General features: G+C 32.7%; 1 protein-coding gene across 2 annotated transcripts; it reads left to right on the top strand.

Annotated features, from left to right (window-relative positions):
• Positions 1 to 172: 172 nt before the first annotated feature.
• On the top strand, positions 173 to 14,122 carry LOC138334779 (uncharacterized). 2 transcript variants are annotated; one of them, XM_069283502.1, is made up of 5 exons: positions 173 to 263; positions 6,133 to 6,514; positions 7,666 to 7,804; positions 11,210 to 11,355; positions 12,000 to 14,122. In XM_069283502.1, the coding sequence occupies exons 1-5, from the start codon at positions 187 to 189 to the stop codon at positions 12,369 to 12,371; spliced, it is 1,116 nt and encodes a 371-aa protein (XP_069139603.1). In that variant the 5' UTR covers positions 173 to 186; the 3' UTR covers positions 12,372 to 14,122. The 2 variants fall into 2 exon arrangements, with proteins under 2 accessions (XP_069139603.1, XP_069139604.1); XM_069283503.1 differs by lacking the exon at positions 173 to 263 and adding an exon at positions 1,480 to 2,111.
• The last annotated feature ends 10,136 nt before the right edge of the window (positions 14,123 to 24,258 follow it).

Here is a 24,258-nt window from a genome sequence, read left to right as displayed (position 1 = left end):
ACTAATTTTTATTCTGAATATTTTCCTCTTGTTTTACCTAATGAAACATTATTTTTATGAAATAAAGTTGTCTCATCTAAAAAAATAAAAAATACCATGGAAATAAAGGAAAGGAAACAACAGGTTATTACTCTGATTATTATTATTATTATTATTTTTGGGGATATAAGCGACAAAAACGGAAGAATGGCAGGACGATCCGTGCACCTTTTAGTGGTTTCGATATTTTTCATCCATATTATACACATTTATAGTGTACTAAGGTAAGTAGCTAGATCAGCAAATACTTTCCTTAATAAAGTCCATAAAGATGTGACTGTCATAACTTATTAAATTTATTTCAAATAAATGTGAACTGAACCCTAACTCTTACAGTATCCCCCCTTTAGTCATTGTCAAGAGACATTGAACAACGTTAGATGCTTGATATATGAGAAACTCTTGATAGGCATTTAGACCGGACGTAATGATTTAAAAGTATCTCGTAGTACTAAACCTCTAAACATTGTTGGAGTACCGCCTTTAATCTTCCTGACCTCAATCGAAACATAAAGACTTTCAGTGAAGTAAAAGTCAAAGCCACTTCGGTCAATACAAGGGCGTACAAAAATATGTAGATGAGAAGGATAAGTCACTTTGGGATTTGGACAAATACGTCACGAGCGCCTTTGTGTTTGTGCACTGACTGTGATGTTTTGAGCGACGACAGATTTTCCTTTGATGTCCGCTAGCGCAACCTTTGATCTAGCTTGCGGGTACAAGAATTAATTTTAAAAATACTGTATGTCTTACTTTCTTAAGCGGGGCGTCGTTTCATGAGATGTCGTATTTTTAGGTCATCTGATTCGAAGGGTCAAGATGACCTATTGTCATCATGCATCGGCCGCCGTGGTGCGCTGTGCAAAAGCTTTTCTTTCAAACAATTTCTTCTCAATAACCGAAAGGCCCAGGGTACTGATATTTGGCCTGGAGCATGCTGGTACGAATGGCTACCAAGTTTGATCAAATGAATGACCTTGAACTTTATTCAAAGTCACAGGCAAGGGATTAAATAGGCTAAAATCTTTAAATTTGTCTTGTAGATAATTAAGAGGCCTATAGAGACTGAATATTAAAGTAGCATGGTGGGGATCAAGGGACCTTCATTCAAGGCCTAATTCTGTAATTCATCAATTTCAAATACATATATATCAGAACCTTAATTTTTCTATTAAAAGAGTTTTTTTGTATTGCCTTATTGTTGCCACTACTTTATTCTTTGAAGTGTTAATTTGTATTGTATGTGCCAATAGTCAGATGAACTTTAAGGCCTATGGGCCTCTTGTTTTAATGAAAATTTACGACATTTCTTCTATAGTATACATCTGCCATCCTTAAAGCAAAGAGAAGAGACCGTGAATTTTTAAGTAAATTGTATGTTGAGGTCACATTTACGTCAGGGTTTGGCACCATTCTGGGTTTTTTTTTCTAAGGCACTGCAGACATGTTAACCTTTGGTGAGCAAAAAGAGGTAGATTTTTTACTCAAAAGCGGTAGCATTACATGTGGCATTTTTCGCGACGCGTCAGAGATATAAATATCAATAATATGCAAAATAATTACAAAAACATATTTTGTTAACAAATTATGATTTAACTTTAATTATCACCATAGGCCATGCATTGGTGGCTCATTTTGTATTTTTTAAATCTTAATTAAGGCTTATATTAAATTTAGAAGATGAAAAATGCCAAAAAATACATTGTATAATTTTATTTCAATGCTATTTATCACCTTTTTTAATTATACATTTTGTCTATTTTTTTTTTTTTTTTTTTTTTTTTTTTTTTTTTTTTTTTTTTGTAATACATACTGGACTCATTTTCTTTTGATTTATGCAAGAAAAAATACAAATATTTGTTTCTAAAATTTACACCAATATTCTAGAGAAATAAGCACCATGAAAAAATAAATAATTTTTTTTTTAGTGATATCCTGAAAAAATATACCAAAATCCGGCGTTCCAAATCCGGCTCCTTTATTAGAATCACCTCATTCCAAAATGGCGGCCATTACGATTGCAAAGTTTATGATTTTCAGCAGACACTGTATGCCTATTTCACATTAAAAACGTGAGTAAATCATTTCAATTATAACTAGTGTTTGTTTTTGAAATGATGCTGACTAGTTTTAAGCACAAAATTTATTGAAAGGCCAGATGATTGTTTCCTTACGGTAGGCCTATGTAATACACATCGTTAGGCACACAGGGACTTGTAACGTAGGTTGTGAGAAAGTCTGTTGTGTATACATGTGTACTATAGGCCTATATACTATATAAAAGGACAAGGGAACCAACGGCTCGCTTGGAAGAGGTACACCTGCCTCTACAAAAGTCGCCCGTATTCCGTCAAACATGGATAAATATGTATATATTTAATACTAATATATTCTTAAATAAATTTTCGATACGGAAAACACAACTTCAGACACGAAATAATATATTAACATACCTTTATTTCACTATGAACGCGGAAAATGCAGTCAGATTTCCTCACTGTCGTTTTGCTTGTCCACTGAAATCTAGGTTAAACACGTTTGAGTGGATATTGTGTACCCCGGACCCGAACTGGAAACCCCATATACACAGTGCCTGTATACTAAAAGCTACAATATTAATGTGGTAACGGTAAAGTAAAACCAAGGATTTATAAGTGAGAAGGATTCGTGTCTGTCTCTTTACATTACTAAACACCACGCGAGACGCCTATGAACCGGGGAATAAAAACCGTTTTTCTCAACAAATACTTGTCTTATCGAGTCAAACGAAACACCATTGTAAAGTTTATTAAATTTCACGACGTTTATTACTTGCTTTAAAGACGGAATATTTAGGGATATGTCTTAAATTTTCGTTTAAAAAAAATCGACAGCTCATGAAATGACAGCACCGCTTCAGAAAGTAAGACGGTAACCCTCGCACCCGCAAGCTACATCAAAAGGCTGTGCCGGCGGATATCAAAGGAAAATTAGTCGTCGCCAAACGTCACGGTCAGTGCACAAACACAAAAGCGCCTGCCTTGGACTTCCCCAAAACCCAGTGTGACTTATCCTTCTCATATACGTCCTTGAGTAAAAACATTAGAGTCTCGACTTAAGTTAGATTCTTCAATTAATGATATGTGTATTTCAAATATAGGTACTTCTAAAAACCTTAACCATGAAACTTAATTTATACAGAGTATGGGTACAGAATTCCAGTGCAGTATCGGGTAAGGGCGGGTACACTAAAAAGGTACCCATCATCAATTACAATATGGCGGATTATACGAACAAGAGTCGAGTGCTGGATAAAAAAAGTGTGATTCCTCGCTTAGTTGTTGGATTGGATTAATGAAAGAGTTATCGGAGATAGCCTATTTGTATTTGCAATGGGAAAATATCACCAGAAAGTGAAATGAATGCATACAAAATTTGTTACAAGGGAATATGAGTGCCTTTGACCTAGATTTCACTGGACAGGCAAAACGACAGTGAGGAAATCTGACTGCATTTTCCGCGTTCATAGTGAAATAAAGGTATGTTAATATATTATTTCGTGTCTGAAGTTGTGTTTTCCGTATCGAAAATTTATTTAAGAATATATAAGTATTAAATATATACATATTTATCCATGTTTGACGGAATACCGGCGACTTTTGTAGAGGCAGGTGTACCTCTTCCAAGCGAGCCGTTGGTTCCCTTGTCCTTTTATATAGTATATAGGCCTATAGTACACATGTATACACAACAGACTTTCTCACAACCTACGTTACAAGTCCCTGTGGTTAGGCACACTCAGACACGTGAAATAGGCTAAGCAAGTGACACCACCAAGCCAAGGTGGAACTAGCCCCAGGCTGCTAATTAACACCAGTGGGTGTTGGTCAGGGAGTGTTCACACCTCCTTTGTTTACTTAATTATGAAGCCAGTCCCCCTACTCAGTCTGGTATGCATTTTGAAGCCACCATGGCAGCCCCAACCGACTGAAAAATTCAGAAATCGGAAGAAAAAAAATGAAGACGATGTTTTTGCAGAAATCGGAATATTTGGATATTAAAGCGGTAGGCGGAATATCAGTCTAAAAAAGCGGTAGACTTCCGCCAGGGTAGGGTTAACATGTCTATTAAGTGGTGTAAAAGGAGTGGACTGGTGTGGTTGGTACATACAATGTATACGTAGTACATTGTATTAAATACAAATGTACAGTCTCTATAGCGTCACTCAGCTGATGGAGCATACTTCTTTGGCTTATTTGGTAGCGCTGTAATTTTTCACATCGGAGACCCGATTTTGATTTGTATTTGGGGCACTCGACAGGAATCATAACAAACAAAGTATTTATTATAATACATGTATATTACATAAAAGCCTAGGTATCATCGATTACAAGGTTCATGTAAAGGGGAGTAACTCGTACGTGACAATTTCATTGACTAAGAACACGGAATTCGACAGTCCGGAAAACTTGTAATCCGGACGGTTTAGACTGGGAACGAAGGTGTCCTGATTATTCAGGGTCCACTAAATGTGTATTTTACCTGTTCTTCTACAGTGTTATACAAAAAACACTATTGGCCAAATTAAGGCCCAATCAGAAAGCCAGATTTGGTATGAAAACAAAGAAAAAATAATTATTAAATGATGTATGTGTACGCTTGATGCTTTTAAATCATCTTATATTTTTATATTTACAGTTTGCACGGCCATGAACTCAATAACCATGCTTTCTAGTATTATCATTATCAGTGTATAATGTTAGTACAACACGCGCGGCGATTCTGTTGTTACGTGATAGTCGATGGCGTAGTAACGTGGGATCATGACCCCACTTTTAGCGGGAACATATGAATGACTCGATTCAAATCAGCTATTCAATCGAATTCGTTGACAATGACGGGAGAGAAAAAATATGTGTATTTTAATGAAAAAAATATGCAACTGCCGCAGGAATTAATGATATTCATTTACTTGAAAAACTGTAAATATAAGGAGTAGATGTTTATTTTGTTGAGGTTATGAGGGTATAATTATAATGGAGCTCGTGTAAATTTTATGTAACCCGTCTTCGCCGGGGTTACATAATTTACATGTGCTCCATCATCATTATACCCTCATAACCTCAACAAAATAAACATCTATTCCTTAAATATTGTTACAAATCAAGTGAAATACCAGGTATGTACATATAGGTATGCATGTAGAAGACATGTAAACATACGGGCATTGATTCCTCCTTCAAAAATTATGTGCAATTTCAATTTGTACAGGTAATTGTAAACACTTTACAGGGATTTTATTATCTTTCAGCAGAGGTGGTACATTGCAATTTAAGGGGGTAGTTTTCTATACCATCTGTATGCTATCTAATGTAATTTAGCCCAAATCAGGCGGTACCACAGCCAGGTTCAACCGGCAAAAAGTACCGGGTACCGCCTGATATTGAAACCCCTGACTGTAAAAGAGCACTGCATAGATATCAAGAGTTGGAGAATTTTGGTACTGAGATTTTGTAAGGCAAGACACAAATTTGAACCTTCATGAAATAATGTTGTTTTATAGCCATACAAAATATCACTAGTTTAAACTGGGTCTAAAAACTTCATGTTTCTGGTAACAATTAAAGCTCTAGACCAACCTTATCAAAATGAGTGCCTTTACCCCCAAAAATCTTTTTATTAGTTTTGTCATCAAGCAAAAAGTTTTTAACAATAATAATACTTTTTAATTTCCCGAAAACAGCTCCTCAAGATTCAAGATGTCATAAAAGGTTACCCAATTTTATTGTCTAATATAAGCAGACTTCAGTCTATGATGGTTTAAAGATCAATCATAGAGTTACATGTAGGATTATTGGTAGACTAAGTACCGATTTTGTCATAAGATATCGTACCAAGAATACATTCAAAATCAGATCCATGGTCTTTGTAAGATTGGATAAATTTTATTTGGGTTTTCCATTGCAACAAAAATCAGACGAAGAGAAAGATTAACTAAAAGAGCCTTAGATATACATGTATTCCTAAACCAAGCCATCATATTCACAGTGTGTTTCTGGAATCACAATATTAATTATTTGGCCTAATCCGTATGAAATTGTTATCATTGTACAGTGCTGGAGTCACAGATCAGCCGCGACCTACTGGGGATGTCTACTGTTGGCATAGCTCTGATAACTCTCCAGGCATGAACCAGTCCTGCTTAACTGGTCAGTCACACCCTCCAAACATGGTGTCCAGTACATCGACAAACAACACCGAGGACCTGGCAAACAACACAACTGGGGACTCAACAACACCTGCAAATGAAACAACAGCTGCTCCTAATACAACACCCTCTGTGACAACGCCTGCCCCAGTGATGCGATGCTTGACATTCACCAATGACACCACACTTCGTTTTCGTCCACACTTTATTGAAACCTCCGTGGATACCTGGAGATCATGTGATTTTGATGGAGTCTGCAATGGAAAACCCCTGAATGAAGTTATTAAGGTAGCTAGGTGCTTTGGGGGATAATACTGTAAACTTTGTTCATTCAACAGTAAAATCCACCTACCATGTATGGTGATGCCATGTCTGTATGTATTTGCAAGGACCATGTGCTTATCTTAATCACTTTCTTTGGCTTCCAAGTTTCCACTTTGCTATTAAGACCATTTGTCCATACAATGGTCTTTAAAGAGGCTTCAATTTGACTACATGTACATGTATATACCAAGCTTGACAGTTTGTTATACAACTTGTACATTGCATGTACAATGTACTAGAATTTACGAAGCTGAAAATTTGACTTACTGATGGAAAAGAATGCTGATTTTAAAAGAGTCATTCAATACTGTACATGCATGAATGTTAGAACGAATATACGTACCCGGCCTACTATACTTTTCGGCCGGGTACGAATTGGTCCCTATGTGTCGTAGTGGAGCACTGCCTCCGAAAATCACTCGGGCATAGTTTTCTATACTTTTTTGTAGGTTTCCAATTATTTTATGCGTATACATGCATTTACATATTATTTTTGTCCAAAACAAACATAACTACCATTCTTAATACCCACCGTACCGCTCACAAGACGTCAAATTCAAAATTTATGGACTTGCCGTATAAATTCTCTTCAGAAAGACCTTCATATATATTATGTAAAAAAATAATGCCTCAATGAGAATTCGATATTTTATGTGGTTCAGTTTTATTGCCTAGTAGGTAAGCGATATCAAACAAGTACGATAAAAATGCAAACAAACGTTTTATAAAGGTTTGCATAATCATTACTTTGCTCCATTAGCAGTAATAGGCACAAATTGTAGCTCTAAAGACAACAATTTTCTGTCAAAAAGTCTTTTGAGCTACAATATTGCAGCTAGCATGAATGTGTGAATACATAAATTAAACTTCAAGTAACTGCTATAAATGAGTTAAGTGCTGATCATGAATGTAAATTTTTAAATGGAATAAAGATTGAATAACTGCTTTAAATTTTATCACACTTTTCATAAATGTAGTTACATTGTAGGATCACTTTTATTTCATATGAGTCCAGATATAGTCCCAATTTGTCTTTTTTATTATCTGTTTGAAATAAAATGTTTCCACTTTCATTGTAGTGTTCTTGTATTGCTACTTTGATGGTATTGTTTCAGGCCCAGATGAATGGGAGTCAGGTGTCCATATATTGTTGTGAGGGAAACAACTGTAACAAACCAGTGGCTGCCCCAGTCACAAACAACAGAAGTCACTGCTACCAACTAACCTCAGAGGGCAACAACATGAAGCTGCAAGGTCAGTGCCACTTAGTGCAATATGTATTATGTAGGATGTTATACCATTAGCTAGATGTTATACCGTTAGCTAGTACAATGTATATATATATTATGATGCTATTCCGTTAGCTATGTTATACTGTTAGCTAGTACAATGTATATATATATTATGATGTTATACTGTTAGCTAGTACAATGTATATATATATTATGATGTTATACTGTTAGCTAGTACAATGTATATATATTATGATGTTATACCTTTAACTTGTACAATGTATATATATTATGATGTTATACTGTTAGCTAGTACAATGTATATATATATTTATGATGTTATACCGTTAGCTAGTACAATGTATATATATATTATGATGTTATACCGTTAACTTGTACAATGTATATATATATTATGATGTTATACTGTTAGCTAGTACAATGTATATATATATTATGATGTTATACTGTTAGCTAGTACAATGTATATATATTATGATGTTATACTGTTAGCTAGTACAATGTATATATATTATGATGTTATACTGTTAGCTATAAATGTATATATATTATGATGTTATACCGTTAGCTAGTACAATGTATATATATATATTATGATGTTTTACCGTTAGCTTGTACAATGTATATATATATATATTATGATGTTATACCGTTAGCTAGTACAATGTATATATATATTATGATGTTATACCGTTAGCTAGTACAATGTATATATATAGTATGATGTTATATACCGTTAGCTAGTACAATGTATATATATATAGTATGATGTTATACTGTTAGCTAGTACAATGTATATATATATTATGATGTTATACTGTTAGCTAGTACAATGTATATATATAGTATGATGTTATACCTTTAGCTAGTACAATGTATATATATATTATGATGTTATACTGTTAGCTAGTACAATGTATATATATATTATGATGTTATACCGTTAGCTAGTACAATGTATATATATGGTATGATGTTATACCGTTAGCTAGATGTTATACCGTTAACTTGTACAATGTACAATGTATATATATTATGATGGTATACCGTTAGCTTGTACAATGTATATATATATTATGATGTTATACTGTTAGCTAGTACAATGTATATATATATTATGATGTTATACTGTTAGCTAGTACAATGTATATATATATTATGATGTTATACTGTTAGCTAGTACAATGTATATATATATATGATGTTATACTGTTAGCTAGTACAATGTATATATATATTATGATGTTATACCGTTAACTTGTACAATATATATATATATATATGATGGATACCGTTAACTTCTACAATGTATATATATATTATGATGTTTTACCGTTAACTTGTACAATGTATATATATATATTATGATGTTATACCGTTAACTTGTACAATGTATATATATATATATGATGATGTTATACTGTTAGCTAGTACAATGTATATATATTATGATGTTATACTGTTAGCTAGTACAATGTATATATATATTATGATGTTATACCGTTAACTTGTACAATGTATATATATTATGATGTTTTACCGTTAACTTGTACAATGTATATATATATATATGATGTTATACCGTTAACTTGTACAATGTATATATATATTATGATGTTTTACCGTTAGCTTGTACAATGTATATATATTATTATGATGTTTTACCGTTAACTAGTACAATGTATATATATTATGATGTATATACCGTTAACTTGTACAATGTATATATATTATGATGTTATACCGTTAACTTGTACAATGTATATATATATATATATTTTAGGATGTTTTACCGTTAGCTTGTACAATGTATATATATATATATATTTTAGGATGTTTTACCGTTGGCTTGTACAATGTATATATATTATGATGTTATACCGTTAACTTGTACAATGTATATATATATTATGATGTTATACCGTTAACTTGTACAATGTATATATATTATGATGGTATACCGTTAACTGGTACAATGTATATATTTTAGGATGTTTTACCGTTAGCTTGTACAATGTATATATATTATGATGGTATACCGTTAACTGGTACAATGTATATATTTTAGGATGTTTTACCGTTAGCTTGTACAATGTATATATTTTAGGATGTTATATCATTAGTTACATATTGATGGGGATATACATGCTTATATATTACCACCTGATTTAGAGGAATTGATACGATTATTTAATTTACAGTATGTAAAATTGAAGACATTGTTAGAATAGACAGAATTATATATAGGTGTGCACACAGTGTAGATAAGTGTCATCAGCATCATCATATATGCATTATAAGGCGTTGGAACTTCATACTTGTGAATCCACACATTTAGGTGAGAATGTTCGGCAGGTACCAAAACTACGTCATTATGACTTACATTTTTATATTTATTACATACTTTGTTTACACCAATCTATATATGAAGAAATATAATATTTTCAACTATTACACCGACCGTTCAATAAAACCTTGTTATATTGCACGGTTCGAAGTTATATTGCACGCTCCCATGGAAACGTTATATTGCACGGTTCGAGATGTTATATTGCACGGCTTTAGGAACACCTCGCTGTTATTGTCTAGTTTTGTAGAAAAACTCTGAGGAATCGCGCGTAACAGTGAGTTATTTTTTATGACGTCACAAAGGTTCACGTTCAATTTCGCGCTAGCTTTATAGATCTCGAAACAAGCACGTCATGTAGACGTTTATCGAGTAGAGGACGGACACGGCGAATGTATTAGATCAAAAGGCTGCATGCAGGTCTAATATTGTTAAAGAAGACAACAAAACATCCAAACCGGGGTTACAACGTGACGTACGTGGTTTATACGTCAATCTTCAATAGGATTTGAAGCTTTTCCGTACGGTACGGTGCTGATGATTTTGTTAAGTGATTGTCGTATTCATTTTATAATAATATTCAACTGAAAAACTGGTGATTATGTAATAAAACAAATATTTCATGGGTTACTGTGCTCTAGTTCATAATATTTACCCCTCGGTGATGGTAATCAACAAATATTATATTGCACTCGGCCTTCGGCCTCGTGCAATATAACATTTGTTGATTACCACCACCTCAGGTTAAATATTATGAACTAGAGCACAGTAGGCCATGAAATATTTGTATAATATTTAACTTCAGCTAAAAAAAAAAAATTTTCTTTCTCTCCTGTACTATGAGGCATTTGGATTTCATTCTTTGTATGTTTAATTGCTCTGTCTAGATGAGATGATTTGTTGCATACCAAAAACAGATCACTGTGACCTACATTTCATATTTGACCTCAATTTCAGAATAACCTGCTTGCACTGCATCTCTCTCTGAAAATATAACCTTATGGCACATACAGTTCTAGACTCAATTTTATCAGATTAATTTGTTTTTGATAAATTTAGGCTGCAAGAGGGAATGTTCAGCTGAAGGTGTGGCATGTATGAAGAGCACTGTCTACCTAAAGAGTGGTAACATCTCTCAGATGTATAACTGTGATATTGACAACAGGTGTGTCAATGTCACAGGGTCAGAGCCGCAGTGTAAAAACGTAAGTACAGAGTCAAAACAACACTGTAAAAATGTAAGTACAGAGTCAAAACAATACTGTAAAAATGTAAGTACAGAGTCAAAACAACACTGTAAAAATGTAAGCACCGAGTCAAAACAATACTGTAAAAATGTAAGCACCGAATTAAAACAATACTTTATAAATGTAAGTACCGAGTCAAACCACACTGTGAAAATCTACATGTATGTACGGCATTAAAACAACACTGGAAAAATTTAAGTACTGAGTCAAACCACACAGTAAAACTGTAAGTACTGAGTCAAAACAACACGTCACAAATGTAAGTACCGAGTCAAACCTGACTGTAAAATTCTATACATGGCATAAAAACAACACTGGAAAAATTTAAGGACCGAGTCAAAACATCACTGTAAAAATGTAAGTATCGAATCAAAACAATACTGTAAAAATGTAAGTACCAAGTTAAAACAACACTGTAAAAACGTAATATACCAAGCTAGGACAACACTTTGAAAAAAGTTGGTATCAAGCATTAAACATTTTTATGTGTAAAGAATGAGTGCTTTATTGTATAGAGTATAGGGTATGTCTATTGCCTATAATAAGTTAAGTCTTCTAATAAGATAATATACTAAATGTACATATTTTGTTTTATGTGATAGTTCACAACTGGTGCAAACAACACACAGGAAGTATGTTGTTGTAAGGGAGACTACTGTGTGAAGCCAGAGCAGCCATACGATGAACCGAACACACACGACCCCAATAGTGCCTGTTCTGTCGTCCCTATCAACAGCACAAACCATTATCCACCCGGTGTTCCGGACCAGAAGAAGAAGGTCGACTGGCTGTTTGTTGGAGGTCTGATCGCGAGTGGAGTTGTTGCGATACTTCTCGCACTTCTCCTCGTCATCGTGATCATGAAGGTGAAGAGGCGGAACAGACAGAACAACAGGCTGACACTGTCGTACACCAGACTGGCCGCTGATCGTGTACCTGATGATGACGAGGACGTCCAGATGTTACTCTCCTAGACTCCTTTGGTACAAGTGGGTATAGAGAGATTAAGGTTTACAGAACTCCATAAGATAGAAGATTTAGGTTTATCATTGTGACATAAGTTGGTATAAGGTGACATACCAGTATCACTAAAAGCTACACATATTTGAAGTACAGTTCTTCTATAATGTACATGTAGTGCCAATAAGTCTTGCTAAAAGGGATTGGACTTAATTAGAATAGATGTAATTCATCAAATGATTACTGTATTGAAGAGAAGATTTCATGGGTTCTTACTTAATGGATACTGTTGATATGGAAATTTACTTATAGTTAAGACTAATGATGCAAATTGAATTTAATTTCTACAGAATTATGTGATATTCAGGATATTATTGGAGAAGAAAAATGATATTGTTAAAAGAATGTTCAGCGATCTCATTAATATTTTTCTTCATGTGTTTTATTTGAAAAAAATATGCATTGATCTGCCAAGTGAGGAATGCAGCATTCTGCTGTAGCAATTACATATATTGATAATTAAAATTGATGAGGATCTACAAACGTTGGATTATCTCCCTTTAGCAATGAAAGATAAATATTTCTTTAATGATGAGAATAGTCGTTTTTAAAGGATTAAGATATTATTCATCTTTTCTTTTTTTGTTTCCAAAAATTACGTTATCGAAATATCTGACCATTTGAATTACCAGAGTTCATTTCGTTATATGATATTTTTCATGGAGCTATTATAGAATTCAGTTACTGTTACATAATGTTTTTGACTGACAGAAATATATTTCTACAATAATTGCTTAAAATTACACTTTATGTTTTACAACTTAAACTAGTACAAACTGTTGGATACAGATAATATTTTTATGAAATTTAAAAACATTTTTAGATATATTTAGAATGAAATTTGTTATGACTGAGGTAAATAATTTGTAATCCTCCTTCCACAGTAGAAGTTTAGAGTTGTTGGTTTTTAGTAAGAAATGGAACATCGAAATAAATGGTTCTTACAGGACATTTGGGCCTTTTGTTAAAACAATAGTATTTAGTCATTAACTAAATGATTATACTATGAAATGGAGTTACATTTCCAAAATCTTAAGTTATTTTAATAATGTATTAATTAAGTATAAATGGAATCCATTTTGAAGAAAAGTGCCATTCATCAGTCTAGTCTCATTAAAGAACATGATGAAAGGATGAAAAGATGATTTTCTGCCTTTTATCATCCTTATCCTTGGTCATTGGAGGTGTACAAATACCGGTGTAAAATTGTTATGGATTAAATGAAGGTAAACACTAGTGTTAGAACAGGCTACTATTTAAAGTCTGAAGTAAAGTTTAAATTAGAGGTTATATAATTATATGACATTTCTTTTCTTAAGTTAAATGAACAGTTTTATATGTGATGATGTTGAAATATGTTGGTCAAAGCTGAAAATGTTTTGTCCTTCGAATGAATAAAATAATATCTTGTATATATACCTAAGTGTTTTATGTCAAGTTGATGTATTGAATGCAATCACATATTTTTATGTTCATTTTGGAAAATAAGAAAAACCTGTTTCAGAATGAAATTGGGTAGAAATGTTGTGTGTTATGTTTCATCATGAAACCATATTATATATTGTGATAAAACATGATGTAATTATTTGTTTTCTTGATTCACTTGTGTTAAACATCCTCTAAGACAAATAATGCAATGACTATGAGAAAGATAAGATTGAGAAATTGATGTTTAATAAAAGTGGATCCATGCATGTATCCATTATCATTGTAAATATCATCGACACAGGAAAATGCAATATTTTAGATATCTCTTGATGTTCTTTGTTGCCATGGAAAATTGTTTAAGATAACATGTAATGCATATAATGTTTGTAAATATGTGTTGTTAAGGAGATAGTAACCATTGTTTGATTTTTGTACCTGTCAATGACATTATCCTCTACATCTGAAGGTCAAGATCTGTTTCTGTGACATGCTCAAGTCTATGACAATATACAAACCACAAAACATCTTTATTTTTTAGAAATAGAAGAATGAAACTTTACAAAAAGCTATTCTCTGCAAAATTGCTGTAATTACAATGAAAAAAAACTATATGATAACCATCATACAAGTTCTTAGTGTTAACCCTATATTTCCATCAGAATTAGCTCATCTCAGATAAAGTACACTGGCTGGAAACCTACTGTGTAACACATACCAGTGGCAATTATCTCCAACAATTTTCCTGTTCTGAAATTTTACTTTTCATAGCAAGTAACTGAATACTCAAGTATTGCTTAACCTTTTTGATTGAATTTTATAATATTGCAATTGCAATAAGCAATTTTCTGTTCTGAAATTTTACTCTTATTTATGAATTATCATTGCATAAAAAAATCTTCTTTAACTTAATTTCCGCAGTAATTGACTGAGTGCATAAATAGAGGTCACACAATGAGTGGTTGTTGAATATTGAATTTATTCCACACGAGTAAGTTATTTTTTAAAAGTTACAAAAGACACGAGCTTTGGAATAAATTCAATATTCAACAACCATGAGTAGTGTGACCTGTTTCTACCACAATCATAATTGTTTTTAGCCGATAGAAATACGGCAGGATGTTTTTACCGAAATATGCAAATAAGGTGTAGTAATATTTTCATCAGCAAAAAGACACTAATTAAGTATTCAAAAATCATCGTTTGATAAAGAATCCATCGATATCAAAATCTCCTAATTGGAAATATCTTTAGGGTTAAATAATACTCATTTAACGTCTTATTGAGTTCAAAACCTTATAGTTGCTTCCAGAAAATAAAACTCAATGTCGGACTACATGTATAAATGTAAAAGCATTCGCATGACACGGCATCGTCTATTTCCCGCAAATAATCATCAAGCCATTAGCATCAAGATCAAGTTTGTTTCATATACGTTAAATCTACAAAACTCCTCCGTGAAATTCTTGTCCTTCAAGATGTATTATTAATATAATGTCAATTTGACACAACGACCACGACGCATACACTTTTCAACACCAGTTTGGATGTAAAGCAGCGATCACAACATAGTATGACGTCATTATTGATGATGTTGACAAATGATGACGTGACACCAAGAAATAGAAGTTTGGTCAAAGTTCACCATGTCAGCCAATCAGAATGTGTACAGATCTATAGTTTATATATACCACGTGAAGTATAAACAAATTGTTAATCAACAGCTGCACCATTTGTTTGATACCGTGAGAGTTGAATAACACCGCCTATTGTGGTAGGAATATTGTTGCACCATTCTGATTGCCATGATATGAATTAACATCTAGGCATGTTCCACTGACCATCAAATTTCTTTGTGTGTGTATTGCCAACACTAGAAGCCTATTGTCTTTATCAATAGAACTAAGAGAAGAGAGTTGGGTTGTCACATACACCTGAACTATTATGTATTCCATGCTTCAATAGACATTTTATATTCACTCACAGGCTGGGGTGTTGTATTGATTCACAATAACAGATACAGAACAAAATTGTATAAAATGTGTATTTTGTTTTCTGCGAAAATGTTCATGACATTAAACAACTATATTTTTTAATTTGCATTTCTACGGTTCAAGACTTTCATTGACAGCCAAAGCTGTTTCAATGATGGTTTCATGAAATTGTTTTGCACAGGGTAATATCTTTTTTTAATTAATACAAACATTTTCTTGCCAGGTCATAATATACTGTACATGTACTGATAAAAAAAATGATGTACTGTATTTAAACCTATTGTACTGATAAAAAAAATGATGTACTGTATTTAAACCTATTGTAAACAAACTATCTTCCATGGCTTCTACAATTCTATTTCAAATACAAGTTTGTAAAGATTAACTTTCATGCATAGTAAAATAATTGAATGAAAATCACTTTCAATTAATACATCAATGATGTTTATTTTAGTTAGTGTATTTACTTGGTTCGCAAAAAAATTGCGAAATAAGGACATACACAAATGAAAGTTGGTTATTAGTAAAGTAAGTGTTTTGATCAATATTTAACATACCGGTAATAATGACTAATAAAAGTACTAAACACACTGAATTATGCAACAAGATATCCGTCCAATCCTATTTTTGCATGCAAATAAGATATGATAAACTAGATTTTTTGGAAAATAATATTATTCAAAGCAGTTTAACATGATAGTAATTGGTAACAAATGCTGAAATGATTAGAATGTACGTGATAATCTTATGAGAAAGTAATTAAAAAAAACTACCCCATCTTTGAAGTAGAATAAATATATTTAGTTTTTGAAATAATTTAGCGCAAGTTTTAGAATATGGGGTTTGATATCGATATTTTTAAGGATAGTGTCAGTTTTGAAAACAGGACAATATGGTTTCTCTTTCTCTCCCTTCTTCCTCTCTCTTTCTCTCTCTTGCTCTCTCTCACTCTCTCTCTTATTAGATCTCTTGGTCAATAACAGTACATATACAATTGTTATACAATTAATGTTAATTAGATTGTTCATTACTGCCTTACAATAAGTTTTACTTTGGATTTTGTCTTCAGCTTCTGTCAACTATTAAACTCCATATTTTGCTCTAACTGAAAACTGCCTTAATTGTGTTTTATATAAAACATGTATTAATGGTAAATTACATTGTATATACATATATGATTGTAAAAAAGAAACGTTTGATATGTAAAACAATGTGATATGTAGATAATTTATTTACTCATTTTTGGTACTGCTAAAGATATAGGAACTAAACTAAACATGTATATTCAAGTGATGATGAAATTGTTCGATATGGGTTTCTAGACCAGACAAATAGCTTTATTTTGTATATCATGAATTATGCAATGCCTTAGAAGGTAACATCTTTTGAGAATTTTTTTCAGGGCCTATTTCAGTAAATGCCAGAAAAGTATGGGATATTTCTATCTCAAATTTTACATACTTGTTACCGACCATGCATTTAAAATTATTTGCGTGATTCTCTGAATGTACTTTATTATTATTTATTTAACCAGACTAATATATTCATCATAAATCTAAGGTAAAGGTACCATTCAGTAATGTGTCATCCTTTGGGACAGATATAGAGTCATATATAGAGTCATAAAGTCATATGATGTTAATTTATGAAATATCTGATACTATTAATCTGGGTAGATTTACATGTTTTTATATAACACAATTATAATCTAGTTAACCATGAACTGGTATCTGTAGTGTGCAATGATGACAATTATAACACCATATATCTGTTACTCCAATGATGTTAGCAGAAAAGAACATAGAGACAGTTTTGAAACATTACGTCATGTCCCCATCGTCAACGAAGTCAGCTGACCAGGGGACTCTCGTGTTACGCGAGTAATAATTTATTTTCTTGATATTATTTTTCACCTGGTATTGCTTGAAGGAAACCAAAAATGACATTTATTATTTAATAGTCTATTCACATTTATTTGTAATAAGGAGGATTTCTATAATCTTTTATCAGAAATAAGTAATGCTTCCATGGTATGACAAATTTCTTTGATAAAAGTTCATGTGTTTTTTTCTTGATGTCTCCGATCGGCAGAGGTAATATACATGTATTGCAGCCATGCCGAGTGTTCGCAAGCGCACATATAACTATTCCGTATTTGCATATTACAGAGTTATCTCCCCTTGCGGGTAGGTATTGATTGTGACGTCATGTGTTTGCGAGCGTAACGTCATACGTTTCGGAGGAAACAAATTGAATTGCGCTCACAAAATAATGACGTAACAATCGATACCTGCCCTCAAGGGAGCTAACTTAATATGCAAAGACGGAGATCAATATCGGAGCAAACATCGTAACATACACAATAATATAATGTAATATGGAGATTTATAGGTTTTTTGGGTTTTTTTTTAAATTGCCCAAGATTGGTTTTTAGTTATTGTACATACATGTATATATTTAATCTGTGAATTGATGTTTCGTTGTAATGTATATTGGCATACATTCCGTTTCATACATCATAGTTTTAATGTTCATTTGTGCTCTATATTCCACATCATCCATACAATGCCTCGAACTATGATGACTACACTAATGTTTTATCTTTACAGTAAGATAATTCCACACAGTATACGCTGAAGTCGTTAGAAAACACATGTTCACATTAGTGCCTTTTATTTCAAGTGTGAAAAATGCATAGACCCATTGGTTGGATGTAATATATTAGGATCATGTTTGAATGACTAATTACTAGTAACAAATAAATGTGTCTTCAAATTATTAAGACTGCGTTATATGATAATGATATGATGTTTGCATAATTCTAAAATCAGTGATCATGAATGATACACATTCTGTGATGACATTATAGACTATTGGCTTTACCAACCTCTTTGATTACCAAAGTACACTCAAACTGTCTTATCGACGGTGTATAATTCCACCTGCTGAGTCAAACTGTCTTATCGACGGTGTATAATTCCACCTGCTGAGTAAGACCACTTTTGCATTGTGCCAATATGGCCACTTTCAACTCAATTTTATGACCTTGGTATATATCAAGCCTTCTTCGCTATAAAAACCAGTTTGGTCCATTGGGTGGTGTTTGTAGACAGGTTTGACTGTACATTCTGTAGACAAAATTATTAATTTGTAAACTAGAAAATAACTGTTAATGTTACTTCATGACCTAAATGCAATGGATGCTTGTTTTATATATTATGTAGTTAACATTTTTCATTTGTTTGTTGTACATATTGATAAGAAATTAGTCCTATATACTCGGTATAATTTTAAATCCTGTTTTTGAAAAAAAAAGTGACAAGAATTGACAAGGTTCCATGTGGGAATTCGTGTAGATATTCTTCATCCTCTTTTGTTTAATTTTATGCCATCAGTACTCACAGTTAAGTGCTACAGATCATGATGTGCTTTCAGTTATTTATCTAGACAGGTGACATATTGCTTTCTTATTTATCTTGTATCTTGGTAGTAGTGACTTTCTTTTCCTTTTAATGAGTGCTCAATGTTGTTTTGTATCATGATGTTTCCTCCACTTACCAGAAAAGTAATTGTTTCTGTACATTACACTCACTGTTTGATCTGCCCGAAATCCGTCATATTTTCAGGTATACTTACAGATATGGAATCGTTTTATGTCATATATTGTATGTCTCATTATGCTTCAAATAAACGTTATATGTTTACACAGAAGATGAATGTGTGATGTTCTTTATGACAATTATGGATTATATGATGGTTTAAATGTTTAAACGTTTCATATCATTTTCTTTCGCTTTTTCAATCGAACTCACTTGTGGTAGTCACACTCGCTATTTGATATTTTAAACGCTTATTTTTAGCCAACCATCATCAGATGTAAACAATGCTAGTTACCGCTATTTCTCAGAAAGTACTGAAGAGATCTTTCTCAAATTAAACATGTTGGTTCCCCTCCCTAAAGCTCTAGGAGTGTAATGCAGATTTTGACACTGATCGGAAAATCAAGATGGCTGCCGGGCAGGCATCTTGAATTTTGACAGTTGATGTTTGTTACCACTATTTCTCAGAAAGTACTGAAGGACTCTGTCTCAAATTTCATGTGTAGGTTTCCTTATATAGCCCTAGGAACATCATGCAGATTTTGAGACTGATCATAAAAACAATATGCCTGCCAGACAGCCTTCATGGATTTTGACAGTTGATGTTTGTTACCGCTATTTCTCAAAAAGGACTGATGGGATGTGTCTCAAATTTCATTTGTAGGTTCTCCTTAGGCATTCGGAGTGTCATGCTGATTTTGCAACTGATCGGAAAAACAATATGGGCGCCAGGCAGCCATCTTGGAATTTTGCAATTGATGTTTGTTACAGCTATTTCTCAGAAAATTTTGAAAGAATCAATCTCAAATTTCACATGTAGATTCCCCTAGGGCCCTAGGAGTGTCATGCTGATGTTCAGACAGATCGAAAAAAATATGGCCGCCAGTTGATGTTTGTTACTAGTTTTTCTCAGAAAGCACAGAGGGATTTGTCTCAAATTTTCAAAGGTTCCCTAGGGGCCCTAAGAGTCTCGTGTGGATTTTTGGATAGATCGGTAAATAAGTTGGCCACTAGGCAGCCATCTTGGATTTTGATAGTTGCTGTTTGTTACCGCTATTTCTCAGAAAGTACTGAAAGGATCACTTTCAAATTTCATATGTAGGTTCCCCATAGGGCCCCAGTTTTGCATATTTCATTTTGGGACCAATGAGTTAACAAGATGGCCGTCAGGCAGCCGTCTTGGATATTGATAGTTAAAGTTTGTTACCGCCGCTATTTCTCAGAATGTACTGAAGGAATCGTTGTAAATTTCATATTAGGTTCCCTTAGGGCCCTAGTTGCCCATATTGCGTTTTGGGACCGATCGGTAAACAAGATGACCGCCAGGTAACCATCTTGGATTTTGATAATTTAAAGTTTGAAAACCAGAGAAAAGAAGTTTTTAAGTTTGTAAAGCAGATAAAGGAAGTTTAAGTTCGAAAAGCAGAGAAAAGATCCCTCTTTCATTTGTCAGACATGGATCAATCTTTGATTGGCGCAAAGATACCTCTGGGATCTCTTGTTAGGTTAACTGAACTCCAAAATCATTCAAACCTTCTTAATTTTGTTTCTAACTACAGGTACCTTGCTCAAACTAGGTTTTAGTGTAAGTGTTGAGGTTTTAGTGTAAGTGTTGAGGTTTTAGTGTAAGTGTTGAAAAATTGTTATCTGTAGCAATTTACATTGATTTCTACAACCTTTTGGATTGTAATTGTTGATATGGGTGTGAACAATAATTTGAAGGAGCCAAATGCTGGATTTTGAGAATTACAAAAGCCCCAATGGGCCGAAATAGCCAGGTTAAGGTATGGTGCAAGAGTTGTAATACTGTTGTCCGTCAAAACTGACATTGATTTCTAAGACGATTTTGAATTATGATAGTTGTGATGGGTATGGACAATCACTTAAAGGAGGGGGGGGAGTGATGAATTTTGATAATTTCAAGAAGCTCAATGGTCTGAAAATTAAGTTATATAAGAACATAACTATATTTTATAATACTGGTAAATTACAAGGAACCTGCATTAAATCAAAGCCCAGAGGCGAGCTTTGCTGCTCTCAAACAGCTCTTGTTAAAAATGACATCTCATATATTTATTGAATTTATAAAATTGATATTTCTTGTGGTACGGAAAGGAAATGGTTTTGTTTACATTCCATCCTGTACCAAAGAGAGGAGAAACTTTTCTACGTCAGATTTTAATGTCGTGCCGGATACGGAAGTTCCTTAGGGGAATAAAATACAAATATAACAGTTTGATGAGGTTAATCAGTGTAATATCAAATTAAGGAAAATGATCACCCGCCATTAATTACAAATAATTCAGTCAACATTCAATAATTAAAGATTTTCTCAATAAAATTAGGAGCGTACGAATTTAGTATTTTCCTTCAGTTACAATATCTAATGTTACTTACTTTACACAATATCATCACCATTTGAAAGTTTGAGCTTCTTATGTTACTTCAAGATAAAATATCTTTTTTTAGCATTTTTTTGTGTTAATTAAACTTATTTGTACACTATAATACTTAAACACCAATTATTGTTCAAAAGATGAGTATCGTTCTATGCTCTGCGGCAGTAGAACATCTTTAGCATTAACAAATATATATAGCATTCTAATATAATTCGTTCAGCAGTTGTGCAAATTACATTGTCTTCATTTCACATTCACAATATAAATACCAATAACACTGTCATACCAAAGATATATTTCAGTTGCCCTCAAACAAGGACCTACGAACGATACACACAACTCAGAGCTCAGATCGCGACACAATACTAGTATAGCTACATTGAAATAACGATAGGATTTCCATGGTCTCATATATGTTTGCTAATTTATGAAATAAAAATTGTATTAACTTCTGCATTTATAGATATGTTACGCCAATAAAAAGATTTTTACCTATTTTTTTCATATAGTATGATACTTTCTACAGATTTAGATAAAGTGATATTCATGTTCAACACCTAAATTGCAACTGGAACAAAAGTGAGCGGATAGACGAAATTTAGATAGAACTATTCTATATTTAGGAGATATATATATTTGGCCAAGTAGAATTGCATATCAAAATGATTTAAAATGTGCTAATACAGAAAAATGCATAAGGTACATTTTGATAAGTATTCAAAATGACCTCTCGAATGACCCTGACCAACTAATCTTTGCTTTATTGAACACGAAACCGATAGAAAAAAGACCAGATTTAACGTATAGTCAATCTCTTAAAGCAGTATAATGCTATTACTAAAATGTAAAAGAATATTTGAGACCACGTATGTAGCCAATACTTAATTATTCTACATTTCCTTAGACATTCAAATGGATACCGGCTAAATTCAAAATATACCATCGCGTTACAACTTGTAGAATCCTCTTACAGAGTAACTTTGTTTCAACACCTCCTATGAGCCCCACACCTCGCATGTATAATGCAAGCTACTAGAAAGATAAGAGTCAATGCATTATCATTGAGCCAATGACGATGCCTACTAAATATGTCGACAGAATTGAAAAGTTTACACGTGTTCAATTATTATTGTATCCTCTCATGAGTTTATTTAATAAAAGTAAATTATCTTGTAAAAGAAAAATTGCTGAGTGACTTGCTACCCGAATTTTGGTACTATTAGTCCAGTAAAGATAGGGTGTTACTCCAAAATAATTGCAACATAAAATTTTCTTTGTTTTTTTATACAGATCGGACTTTGTTTTATACAAGAAAAAAAGTCGCCACAAATAAAAATCTTGGGAAAGTGTTTTTCGTGACCCCCCAAAAAATCAGAAAAATAGGGATATTTGCATAATTTGCCAACTTTGAAGCCAAATATAAACTTACATGGTTATCATGAGATACTAGAACGTTTTAAGGACATCACAGATTGCCAAAAACATAAGTTGAAATCAACACAGGAAAAAAGTATGACAGCATGAAAATTGCATAATTATGTCCTTGCAACAACCAAATATGCTTTTGTTGGATTGTTAAGATAAAAAAATTGTTATTATCAACAATACCATTGATACTCATTTTGGTGGAATCTTTTTAAATAAAACTTGTTGATTAAAGACTTTAAAAGTAAAACATTTTACTTTCACTACCTGAGATAATATGGTATCTCAAAGTTGGTCTTTTGGCCTTTTCCAAGGACATTTTGAAGTTCAAATTGAATAATATGTCTTTTTCATTCAAGAATTATTCAGTTAGTACTGTCTCAAGTGTTTAGATAGTTATTAATTCAGATTCTATGTAGGCTATACTCACCTAAAAGAGACTACTATATCAAGATATCCCCAAAAATAAAAGACGTGAGGTCGATCAAATCCTCATTTAGTGACAATTTGACTAAACTTCTCTAATCGGCTAAGTCCTTAAGTTGAAAAGTCAAAAATGTGAATATCTATTTTGTGACTAATCAGATTGCAAAATCCTTTGGCAGATATTACCACCATAATGGAGCACTCTTTATAAAGTGAGATTGAAGTTTCTTTTTGATCAAATATTTGCATAGGTCAGTTTTTCATTTTTACATAATGGAACTGGATGGGGGTTATATAATTTTCAATGAGATAAAGGAATAAAATAAAAGTTCAAGTTCAATTTTATAGCTGAAAATCACCACAGTTCTGATTTATTTACTGGCAAAATTTTATGACAAACGAATAAAGCATATTCGAAAAATTAAGATTTTTGTATTGCAGATTTATGGACTTAGACATATTTTGGTATTCAGCCAAATAACGTGATGGGAAGTTTTTACTTCTAAATAAGATGTCCATATTTAAACCGTTTTTACAACAAATGATAAAAATAACAAGTAAAAAATATAGAAA

This window comes from Argopecten irradians, chromosome 11, assembly GCF_041381155.1.
Source record: "Argopecten irradians isolate NY chromosome 11, Ai_NY, whole genome shotgun sequence".
Taxonomy (NCBI): Eukaryota; Metazoa; Mollusca; class Bivalvia; order Pectinida; family Pectinidae; genus Argopecten; species Argopecten irradians.
This window is presented reverse-complemented; position numbering and strand designations above follow the sequence as displayed.

Bases quoted from the DNA above. Each gene is read 5' to 3' on its own strand.
- LOC138334779 (XM_069283502.1), top strand. From the start codon at position 187: ATGGCAGGACGATCCGTGCACCTTTTAGTGGTTTCGATATTTTTCATC. The intron at 264-6,132 runs GTAAGTAGCTAG...ATCATTGTACAG, and splicing joins CACATTTATAGTGTACTAAG to TGCTGGAGTCACAGATCAGC. The intron at 6,515-7,665 runs GTAGCTAGGTGC...GTATTGTTTCAG, and splicing joins CCCTGAATGAAGTTATTAAG to GCCCAGATGAATGGGAGTCA.